At 38.7% G+C, this 11,324-nt stretch overlaps 1 protein-coding gene across 1 annotated transcript in view; it reads left to right on the top strand.

Annotated features, from left to right (window-relative positions):
- LOC149193691 (putative beta-1,4-xylosyltransferase IRX9H) overlaps positions 1 to 11,034 on the top strand; it is a 29,215-nt gene extending 18,181 nt beyond the window's left edge. The window contains exons 2-4 of the mRNA XM_089404875.1: positions 9,587 to 9,836; positions 10,106 to 10,330; positions 10,478 to 11,034. Coding sequence (XP_089261001.1) covers positions 9,587 to 9,836; positions 10,106 to 10,285 — 430 coding nt within the window. The 3' untranslated portion in view covers positions 10,286 to 10,330; positions 10,478 to 11,034. The remainder of the gene's footprint in view (positions 1 to 9,586; positions 9,837 to 10,105; positions 10,331 to 10,477) is intronic.
- The last annotated feature ends 290 nt before the right edge of the window (positions 11,035 to 11,324 follow it).

Here is an 11,324-nt window from a genome sequence, read left to right on the forward strand (position 1 = left end):
TGATGGAAAGGTACTCATGTGGAAGAAGAGCTTCAAGGAAGCTATCTCAATTGGTTTTAGAGTTGGTACACTCTACCATGTTGGAGGGAGTCCGTTGGGAGCTATGACTTGTGATACTATCCGTCAAACCGAACTATGGCACCGAAGATTTGGACACCTTCATTACAAGGCTCTCCCCGAAGCAAGGAAGGTGGTGACAGGGATGCCTGATTTTGGAAATAATCATGAAGGTGTATGTAAGGGCTGTGCTGAAGGAAAACATACAAGGGGACCTTTCCCCTCAAGTGTCACAAAGACATCTGAGATATTGCAACTGGTCCATTCTGATCTTTCCGGTATGTTGCCTGTAACATCCCTGGGGGGATATTCTTACTATATGACATTTACTGATGACTTCTCTCGCAAAACCTGGATATACTTCTTGAAGAAGAAGGATGAGGCTTTCATGTGGTTCCGTACCTTCAAAGCCTTGGTGGAAAATATGACCGGAAAGAAGATCAAAATTTTGAGGACTGACAATGGCACTGAATATGAGTCAAATGAGTTCAAAGACTTTTGCAGAGAAGCTGGCATTAAGAGGGAGTCTACCACTGCATATACTCCCGAGCAGAATGGTGTTGCTGAACGCAAGAATAGGACTATTGTGGAAGCTGCCCGTGCCATGCTATGTGACCAGGGTCTACCAAAGTTTCTGTGGGGAGAAGCTGCAAATACTGCTGTGTACATTCAAAACCGATGCCCTCACTCCGCTTTGGACTCCAAAACTCCCGAAGAGGTTTTCTCTGGTAAGAAACCTAATGTCTCACATTTTAGAATCTTTGGATGTCCTGTCTATTTTCATGTGCCGAAAGAAAAGAGAAGTAAGCTGGATGCTACTGGAAAGAGAGGAATGTTTGTGGGCTACAGTGAGACTTCTAAGGCATATAGAGTCTATGTACCTGGTCAAAGGGAAGTAGAGATAAGCCATGATGTCACTTTTGACGAAGATGCTTCCCTGAAGAAAGTAGTAGATCTTCCTAGATCTGAAGAAAATCATGAAGAAAGACCTGGAAATCTGGAAGAACCCCAGGATGAGACTATGCCTGATGTTGAAGGGCCTATGGACCCTATTGATCCTTCCCCTTCTCTAGGAAAGAGGCCATCATGGCTCAGGGACACCCTCGAAGATGCTAAGGGTCATGCTGCCCCAAGGGGGACATTCCGAGAAAGCAAGAAGCCGTGTAGATACCAAGGGTATCTAGCTGCCATGAGTTCTATTATACAATCTGAACCTGGATCTTTTGAGGAAGCCATCAAGCATCAAGTCTGGAAGGATGCTATGCATGAAGAATATGAGGCTATTATGAAGAATGATGTCTGGGATGTGGTCCCGAGACCGAAGGACAAATCTGTTGTCACCTCTAAATGGCTCTACAAGATTAAACATGGACCTGATGGGAGTGCTGAAAAGTTTAAGGCAAGATTTGTTGCCCGTGGCTTCTCTCAAAAGGAAGGAATTGACTATGACGATATATTTGCACCTGTGGCACGATATACCACCATCCGATCCATCATAGCCCTTGCTGCTACGCAAGGATGGAGTCTTCATCAGATGGATGTCAAGACCGCTTTTCTGCATGGTGCAATAAAGGAAGAGGTGTATGTAGAACAACCTCTGGGATTTGAAGTTCTAGATCGAGACACTTATGTCTGCAGGTTGAAGAAAGCCCTCTATGGGTTAAAGCAAGCACCCAGAGCTTGGTATGAGAGGATGGATAGTTACTTGATGAAGCTGGGCTTCACTCGAAGCAATGCTGATCCAAACCTTTACTTTAAGGTTGTGGAAGGAAAGCCTCTCATTCTAGTGCTATATGTGGACGACCTTTTCCTGACAGGTGATGACCCTCTCATTCATCAATGTAAGGGGGAGCTTGCTGCTGAGTTCGAGATGAAAGACCTAGGACTGATGCACTATTTCCTAGGCCTGGAGGTCTGGCAGAGACCTGGAGAGATTTTCCTTTCTCAAGGAAAATATATTGTGAAGCTTCTAGAAAGATTTGGGATGGTGGACTGTAAGTCCGTGTCGACACCAATGGAACTCAACTTTAAGAAGTTGAGTGGCAGCGCTGCAGGGCCTATCTTGGCCAATCCTACTGAGTATCGTCAACTCATAGGAGCTTTGATGTTCTTAGTGAACACCCGTCCGGACATATGTTTTGCAGTGAATACTTTGAGTCAACAGATGGTTGAGCCTCATCATTTTCATTGGGTTGGTGCCAAGAATCTTTTGAGATATCTTCGGGGCACGATAAACCATGGGCTGAGATACACTGCCGGGAGTGTGATACTCCGTGGATATACTGATGCCGATTGGGCTGGCAGTGTGGTGGATCGTAAGAGCACATCTGGATGTTGTTTCAATCTTGGTTCTGCTTCAATCTCATGGATGAGCAGGAAGCAGAAGTCGGTGGCTTTGAGCACCGCGGAGGCCGAATACATTGCTGCTAGTATGGCCTGTTGTGAAGCAGTTTGGTTGAGGAAGCTCTTTAGTGAGCTGTTCCAACATGTGCTAGATACCACTGTGATACTCTGTGATAATCAGAGTGGGATTCGTATGACTGAGAATCCTGTGTTCCACGACCGATCCAAGCATATTGATATCAGGTACCACTTTATCCGGGATATGGTACAGCGAGGCGCCGTAAGGCTCGATCATATAGGAACTGATGAGCAGGTCGCGGATATTCTCACTAAGCCCCTGGGGAAGGTCAAGTTCCTAACCTTCCGTGAGAGTCTTGGTGTCGTGGAAAGACCCTATGATGTGGGTCCTGTTGGACGATGAGCTCTGGGAGCTCTGGGGGGCTTTGGGGATAGCTTCTCGGAGCTATAAGCACTCATAATGCTTTTGCCCCACCCTTGTGATTATTGAGCTGGTTCGCCACTCATTTATCTGTGCCCCGTATGCATCCTACCCATTGAGTTCAGGGCTCATGGGAAGTACCTCTCATTTGGCCAATGAGGTGTGGAAAAGTTAGAGACTATTAGCAAAGACTGATGGACGCATCAGAGATTGCCGTACTCTCTATCTAGGATGGCATGGTCCAACCACTTGATCTGGGATCAAGATTTGTGAGGTCTGGGACCTCTGGACTGACTATGTCAGTCGGGGAATGATGTCTTTGTGACTGACCCACTTCTGTTCTGAAATAAAGAAGCCAGCAAAGCAAGTTTCGGCGGGATGACTCACGATGTTGATTGCACTAATAAATGGAGTTCTCCCTAGTTGAGAGGGAGTGTTAAATTTGGACAACTAGGTCCAAACTCCATGTTCTGATGCTCAGATTAAGAGGCTAATATTTTTGTTGGATTCCTCTTACTGAGAGGTGTAAAATCCATATAAAAATAGTCTTAATCCGATGAGCAGAACTTATATTGTGAATTTATTATTCTTAATAAATTATATGTGCAAGGTTAGCCAGTTTTGTAATGTAGGCTCACATGCCCAACAGATGTGTCACACACCCTCATTGATGGATATATATACAGGAAAAGTTGGAGAGAATTTTAAGACAACTCAACTCACATCTTCCTCTCTCATCTTAGAGAGTACGCTACCTGGAGGATGAATTTCAGGCACACGTGGGAAGGACGAAGAGGACAGACCGTACGGATTTTCTGCTGCTAGGGTTTCGCAGAAAGTTTGACCAGCGTTGACTTTGGTCAACGCTTGGTCCAATCAAGCTGAAAATTGGTGGAAAGTTCGATTTTTGAAGGCCGTACTATCTGGCACAAAAATCGAGGTCAAAGGGTTGACCGTTTTGCTGCTGCGTTGACTTTTAGCTTGCTGCCCCTGCGTTGACTTTTCAGGACAGCGTTGACTTTTATAGAATTGACTTGGGTTGACTCATCTACTAGTTGGAGGGATCTTGTGACACATCTGGGCTGGCTGACCAAAGGAGACTTTGCTGGTTGAAGCATCCTGTTGACCGCCGAAACGAACACACACATTTTTCTTGTTTCTGATTTGTCTTCTGTAAGATCTGCTTCTATGTTCTATCTGCATTTTGCTTAACTACTTGTATGATTGCTGTGAGGAAAGTGAAATTGCTCTTAGCATAGAACATCTACAAAACTTTATATGAACACGCTATCGCAATCCTAGTTTTCCAAGTAGTGCCCCTCTTATAACCCTAAGGCCTCACAGGAGGTCCCACTGGACTAGGGCTAAAGATTAACCCCCCTGGTAAGGCGAGAGAATAGATTTACAATCTAGATTGGTCAATCTTCCATATCACCCTTTTATTCGTACTAAATGCCCAAAACAAATAAGCATAAGCCCTCGATTGCAAAATGATCAAATTGCCTCAACCCACCTTCATCCAAGTGGAAATGCCAGATGGTGAGAGGTATGTGGCTGATGCAGATGGCGGAGGCACATGGCATATCATCATTGAATAGTGAATATCAAGGGTCGTTGGCTGGCTGGCTGTCAAATGTAGTAGCCGCAATTTTTCCTCCTATGGGGTTACCCATTTTGGTGGGCAACACTAACAAAGGGAAGAAAAAGACTCGTAAATTGCAGAAGGAATAACAGAAATAAATAATCATTTCATAACCTTACTATCAAAATATAATCACGAGTAAGAAATAGATGGATTGAGGAAGGCCCATGATGCATGAGTCAAATAATGGAGCATGTTGTTTATCTATGATCAACCAAATTCTATATTATCATGTACTTGAGCTTTCCTTTCTCATCTTTTCTTTGATTTTATGATTGGATAACTTCTTTGGCCCTATTTATGGCCTCATATGAGTAGTCCATTGTGAGCTTTTCACCATTAGCCAATTGAAGAACCTTTAACCAAAGGTTCACTCACTACACAAGCTTGCAATACTCTAGTGCAAGAGGAATCTTTATAAACAATTGAAACAATACCTTTCCCCCCTTTGGTTTCTTGATGAATGGATTGCCATACCTTTCATAAAAAATAAACATCTTCTTTAACTCCCATTGATAATTGAGTATGCATTGAAGAGGAAATGAAGATGATATCAAAATGGTTGATGGAAGGACACATTGCATCTTTGTTTCCTCTCATTGTCCTCATGAGGCTAAGTACCATGCATGGTTATATTTGAATCTAGTGATGGCCATAGCCTCCTCAATCACCTTGTTCATAAAGTATCTTTTGCTAATATCTTGTAGTGTCAAATCAATGCAATATGGTAACATGTGGAGTCTAAAACAATACAATGTCTGTTTCCAGCAACATTTGCTTACCACCATGATGTGATTAAAACTCATAATTTGACTTTGGAATCGATTGAGGGTTAGATTGGACTTGGATCAGAATCGATCGACAACTTAGTTTATGAAGCAGTGCACTAAAACATACATAAAATACCAAAATTTTAATATATACATATATTTAAAATTTAAAATTGTCAATTGGGTGTATCTCGAGTGGTTGGGAGGTAGGAATAGAATCCTCCCCACCAAGGTTCAATTCTCGCAAGTGACATGATGGATGTTTACAACATTCAAGAATATATGTTTCTCATATGGAATATACAACATTGTACTTTTATATATATATATATATATATTTTTTTTTTTTTAAATTTTAAATTGAGTGTTTGAACTAGTGGAACTAGTTGGTCAAACCATATGAATTGTCCTATCAGATCAGTTGAATTGTCTCGTTGAACTCGTCGAATTGGTTCATGACCCAATTCAAGGTCCCCAAGGGGTGAATTGATTGAACTAGACGGTTTTGGTTCCAGTTTAGGTAATTTTTAAATTAAATTACTACTACCACATAATTAGCAACATCATGTGTTATGACTAGCACGATATATTCCACAACTATCTCCAAATGAACTCATTCAACAAGCTATATAACTAACAATGTGGCGTTTCAGGGTACAAGTTCCCCCTCCCCCTTTTTCTGGCTTGAAAGCTAATGTAAGGGTCGTTGTGTTTAAGAATCGAGAGTAGTTTTATATTTAATTTTTGAAAATGACTGTAAAATTTTATTTTTGTTTATAATTTATTATAAAAATATATAAATTAAATAATTTGACAACAAATATATATATATATATATATTTATATATATATATGATTTTTTCTCCTAATTTCAAGATTGTCGAACTCAAACCCTGACCTGAACTAGGAGACTATGATGATAACTAAGAAAAAATGAGCAAGGCATAGGTCTCACTTTGTAGCCTGGGTTTCCTTGTATTGGGTTTTTCTAGGGTACATTTTATGTTCATTGTGTGGATGGTGTGTTATTTGCTTAGCTTCTTTGATTTCAATTTCAGTTTATTTCAGTATTTTCTGCACTGAGTTAATACTATTAAATATGCAATCTAAAGTGAAACACTATATAATAAGAGGTTTCAGAATATTGTAAGATTTGTTGGGATGAATTATTCTGGTGGAAGATCCATGGCAATTTACAGATCGGTAGGTGTCCTTGCTACTCTACCCACTGAAAGTTCAAACAATAGAGGGTATTTTCACTTGTAACTGCATTTGTTTTCATTTACACCTGAATTGTAGTTGACACTAATTTCTTAACATAATTGTGAAAATTATATATATATATATATATATTTTCAAAATTTTTAAATTGAGTGTTTGAACTAGTGGAGCTAGTTGGTCAAACCAATTAAATTGTCCTATCAGATCAGTTGAATTGTCTCGTTGAACTGGTCGAATTGGTTCATGACCCAATTCAAGGTCCCCAAGGGGTGAATCGATTAAACTAGACGTTTTTGGTTCCAGTTTTGGTAATTTTTAAATTAAATTACTACTACCACATAATTAGCAACGTCATGTGTTATGACTAGCACGATATGCTCCACAACTATCTCCAAATGAACTCATTCAACAAGCTATATAACAATGTGGCGTTTCAGGGTACAAGTTCCCCTCCCCCTTTTTCTGGCTTGAAAGCTAATGTAAGAGTCGTTGTGTTTAAGAATCGATAGTAGTTTTATATTTAAGTTTTGAAAATGACTGTAAAATTCTATTTTTATTTATAATTTATTATAAAAATATATGAATTAAATAATTTAACTATATATATATATATTTATATATATGAATTTTTTTCCTACTTTCAAGATTGTCGAACTCAAACCCTGACCTGAACCAGGAGACTATGATGATAACTAAGAAAAAATGAGCATAGGCCTCACTTTGTAGCCCAGGTTTCCTTGTATTGGGTTTTTCTAGGGTACATTTTATGTTTATTGTGTGGATGGTGTGTTATTTGCTTAGCTTCTTTGATTTCAATTTCAGTTCATTTCAGTATTTTGTGCACTGAGTTAATACTATTAAATATGCAATCTAATGTGAAACACTACATAATAAGAGGTTTCAGAATATTGTAAGATTCGTTGGGATGAATTGTTCTGGTGGAAGATCCATGGCAATTTACAGATCGGTAGGTGTCCTTGCTACTCTACCCACTGAAAGTTCAGACAATAGAGGGTGTTTTCACTTGTAACTGCATTTGTTTTCATTTACACCCGAATTGTAGTTGACACTAATTTCTTAACATAATTGTGAAAATTCTCACATTCTACGGATAGATAGCACAAGTGTGTCATCATAGTTGAACCCTAATTCTGGTTTGTGATCATTGCACTTTTTTCTCAAAACTTGCATTTGCTTGTCAATATTGTTTTTACTGGCTGTTTCAGATATGGCTTAGTTCTTTAGTACTCTTACGTTTCTCTAAATTCATATCGGAAGCGTGTTTTGATTGAATGGTTAAGAGTTTGGGGGTAAATATGCACTGCTGTTCAATTCAAAGCGAATTCAAATATTAACCATGTGCTCGGGTAGGCAGAAAATCACTGTATTGGCTGAAGAACACTAAATTAGATACTTGAAAGCTCAATGGAATTCATTGACATTTCAAGTTACTTTTGAACTTCAAGAACTTTCCAAATGTAAAAAGGAGCAGAATGCCTCTGAAGGTGTAAGACAGTTGCTCATTGTTGCCTCTATTGCAAAAATGCCCAAAAAATCTCTAAAAGCATGGGGAAAACCTGTAGATGCAATTATGGTATGAGCAGTGAAAAAATATTTTTTTCTCCCTTGTTTGTGTCTTCATGTTTGGTGCCTGGCATGCCTATATTTCACCTGATGAAATATTTCTTAGGAAATTCTGCTTGCTTTCAAGGAATTTCTCGGTAGACATGTAGAAACATGTAAGAAATAGATGGGAAATATTTCAGAACAGCCCAAAATTTGCTAAGAAATGCTCAAGCAGTGTTGCACATATCCCGATTTTATCGTGAAAAAATCACGAAATTATGATTTTTTGGCCTAGCCGATGTTTGCTGATTTTTACCAATATTTTGGTGGTATCTTAATTTCGCTGATGTTTGCTGATTTTTACTGATTTTTTCTCGATCTTTTTCAATTTTTTTGGTTTTCTGGACCCTTTCCAATTTTATCCTGATGCTGATGTTTGCAACACTTTGCTCAAGAAGCATCTCAGAAGCGATTCAGCAGGTCTTAAAATTATGAGGACTGTGCCCAGAAACATGTTTTCCAAGCATTTTTATCTCTTTCACGTCTGCTATCTAAAAATGATGAAGAATATGTTCATGGATGTGTTTCTGAAGCATTTTAACAGTGAAGTTATATTTCTGGTAAATTGGGATGGAATTAGGGTTTGCAAAGGCAACATTAGCTAGCACAGCAGAATTTATGATGAAAGATTAACTTTTCTAGGGAAGAAAGAAAATGTTTGTGACTTGTTTCCAAACTTCCAATTAGCTGTAAAGGTGTCTGGTTGACGATGAATTTTCATGTGTGGTTAAAGCTATTACTAGTGGTTTTCTATATGCCACCTATAGCTGTATGGAGGGCAACAGTTCTGCTAGAATGCAATATAATGTGCACTCGAGTTTAACTGTTTCCTTTTCTTCATGTTTCAAGAGCATAGGCCTTTGCTGTATTTCTTCTACCTGTTCTCTCATCCAAGATCTGTCAGGGGAGTGCTGGCATAGGATGATGAAAAGCCATGAGACTCCTACCTGGGACACTGAAGAGCTCCATGATGTTAGGAATTTAATCAGATTACATCCCTAGGCCTGGGTAGTTTGTAGGCGATTCTACTATGTTTGGTACAGATGGACGAGCCTCTTCACCAGTCACAGTTATATAGCTTATAATTCTTTTCTGTTGGTCAGCTATTTTTCCACTTCACAGCTGTACCAGCTGTTTTGATATGTCATTCTCTATTATATTATTGTTTGATTGGAGATGGCCTCGGCAATCATCCTTTGATATCTTGAAGCCAATAGAACTGCTAGCCCCATTGATTACTGGCTATGTAAACAATCACATAATTTCTTCTGTTTTTTTTTAAATAAATTTGTTCTTTCATTAATCATTAATGCAATTCATATATCACAAACATGATTTGAAGCTCTTGCATGCTCTTTACTTTGGCGTGATGCTATGTAGATTCATAGTTGAATCCAAACTAGTATAATTTAGTGAAAAGTTTTTAATGAATTGGTTGATCTTCTAGATTCATTTCATGAAGCCAGTAAACGTGTACTTAATGTGCAGGCGCTTTGGGACTTGGCCAATTGGCATGTTTACTCACAACAAAAACAAGATAGTTGTGGAAGGTCCGGTTTGTAACTCAACTAGAGTGATTGGGTGGCAGACAAATGAAATGAGCAAGAAACTTTGTAGATTTCATGTTAATAACTCAGGGTTTGCCTTCAATAGCACTATACTTTGGGACCCACAAAAATGGAGACGTCCTACTTCAGAACTTATCCGGCAATTGGATACTGACAAAGATGGATTGCAGGTCAGTCATGCCCTTCTTTTTTATGTCACTCTGGGTTAGTCTCATTTATCAACTAACTTTCCACACTATAGGTGCATAAGTAGAAATGTGGGTGGAATAGTATTGTGTATGCATGCTTTGCTTGATAATGTGAAATCCAAACCCTGGGCTGGATCTTGGTTCTTGTTCTGTTTCCTTCCCCCCAGCTCTATATGGTTTTGGTGTATCTGATAAACTGAAATCCATGAGCAAAATTTTGATGGAATGAACTGTTGAACTATTCTTTGCAGGATACAAAATTCATTGAGCAACTAGTCGCAGATGAGAGCCAGATGGAAGGGTTGGCAAATGGTTGTTCAAAAATCATGGTTTGGAATTTACATTTGGAGGCTTCAATGATTACATATCCTTCAAGATGGATTGTTGAGAATAATTTGGAGGCTATTGTTCCTTTGAAGAAGCACAAGTAGATTCATTCATTTGCTTATTGAACTTTCTCAAATCTATCCTAAAAGGTACGCTATTTTTTTCCAGTTTTTTGTCACTGTCATTTTGGTTTGAAATTTGATAATTATTTTATTATGGCAAGTATGAGCCATACTGTTTCAAGACAATGAATAACTGTCTATTCTTACTGATACGCTTTTCTATTTTGCTTACAGGCCTTCAGGATGGGCTGTATGAAAGAGATCATTGGTCTCTAATTTGGTTGTCAGAGTCTGCTATACAAGAGAATCAAGATCATTGATTACCTTTAACATTCTTGATTTGATGATTGTTTGATTCTGAGAGGAGGTGCAGGACAATGCCTTTGGGGCCAGATTTATTTGTATCATGTATATTAACTGTAGTATATTTTGGCTGATTTAGTATGCTTTAGTACATGTGAGCTCATATTGGCTTGCTGAATGAAATTCTGGCGCAGCAAATTAGGGGGGTTATCTATTTGCCTTTGCAAATTTGCTGAAGTTTTTCCAGTGGTAGGCTCACTGTATTTAAGATGGATGGAGACAGGGTTATCTCTTTTGATCAGCATCCATAAATTGGAATTCTATATTATATATATTTTCCATATTATCTTTCCCCATTTTTGGGAGAATGAAGAATCAGGTGGCAACTTTTTGATTAATTTCATATATGCCTTTGTTGGAGAGCCTTTAAACACTAGTAAGGTGTATAGTGTATAAGGGGCAAAGACCAGCAAAGGTAATTTTTTTTCCCTGTAGCTGCTAATAGAAATATACTGTGATATGTTTTTTTTTTGGAAAGTTATATGTAGACTGGCTGCTGAAATCACATGAAACAAGGCAGAACATAATGTGTAGAACAGGAAAAGAAAAGATAGCCATCTGTTCCTCTAACAGCAAGAGAGAAACAATCACCTTATAACAATTGGTAAACAAACCCTTCATTCAAATTTAGGTGATATCTCCAACTGGGGATGTGCATATTTAGACTAATAAAAGAATGTTTGTAACATGAACGGGAAATTTCAGACTCTTTACATTT

The sequence above is a fragment of the Pinus tabuliformis genome, chromosome 2_2 (genome assembly GCF_031772625.1).
Source record: "Pinus tabuliformis cultivar Carrire ecotype Pingquan chromosome 2_2, CPIR1, whole genome shotgun sequence".
NCBI classification, from domain to species: domain Eukaryota; kingdom Viridiplantae; phylum Streptophyta; class Pinopsida; order Pinales; family Pinaceae; genus Pinus; species Pinus tabuliformis.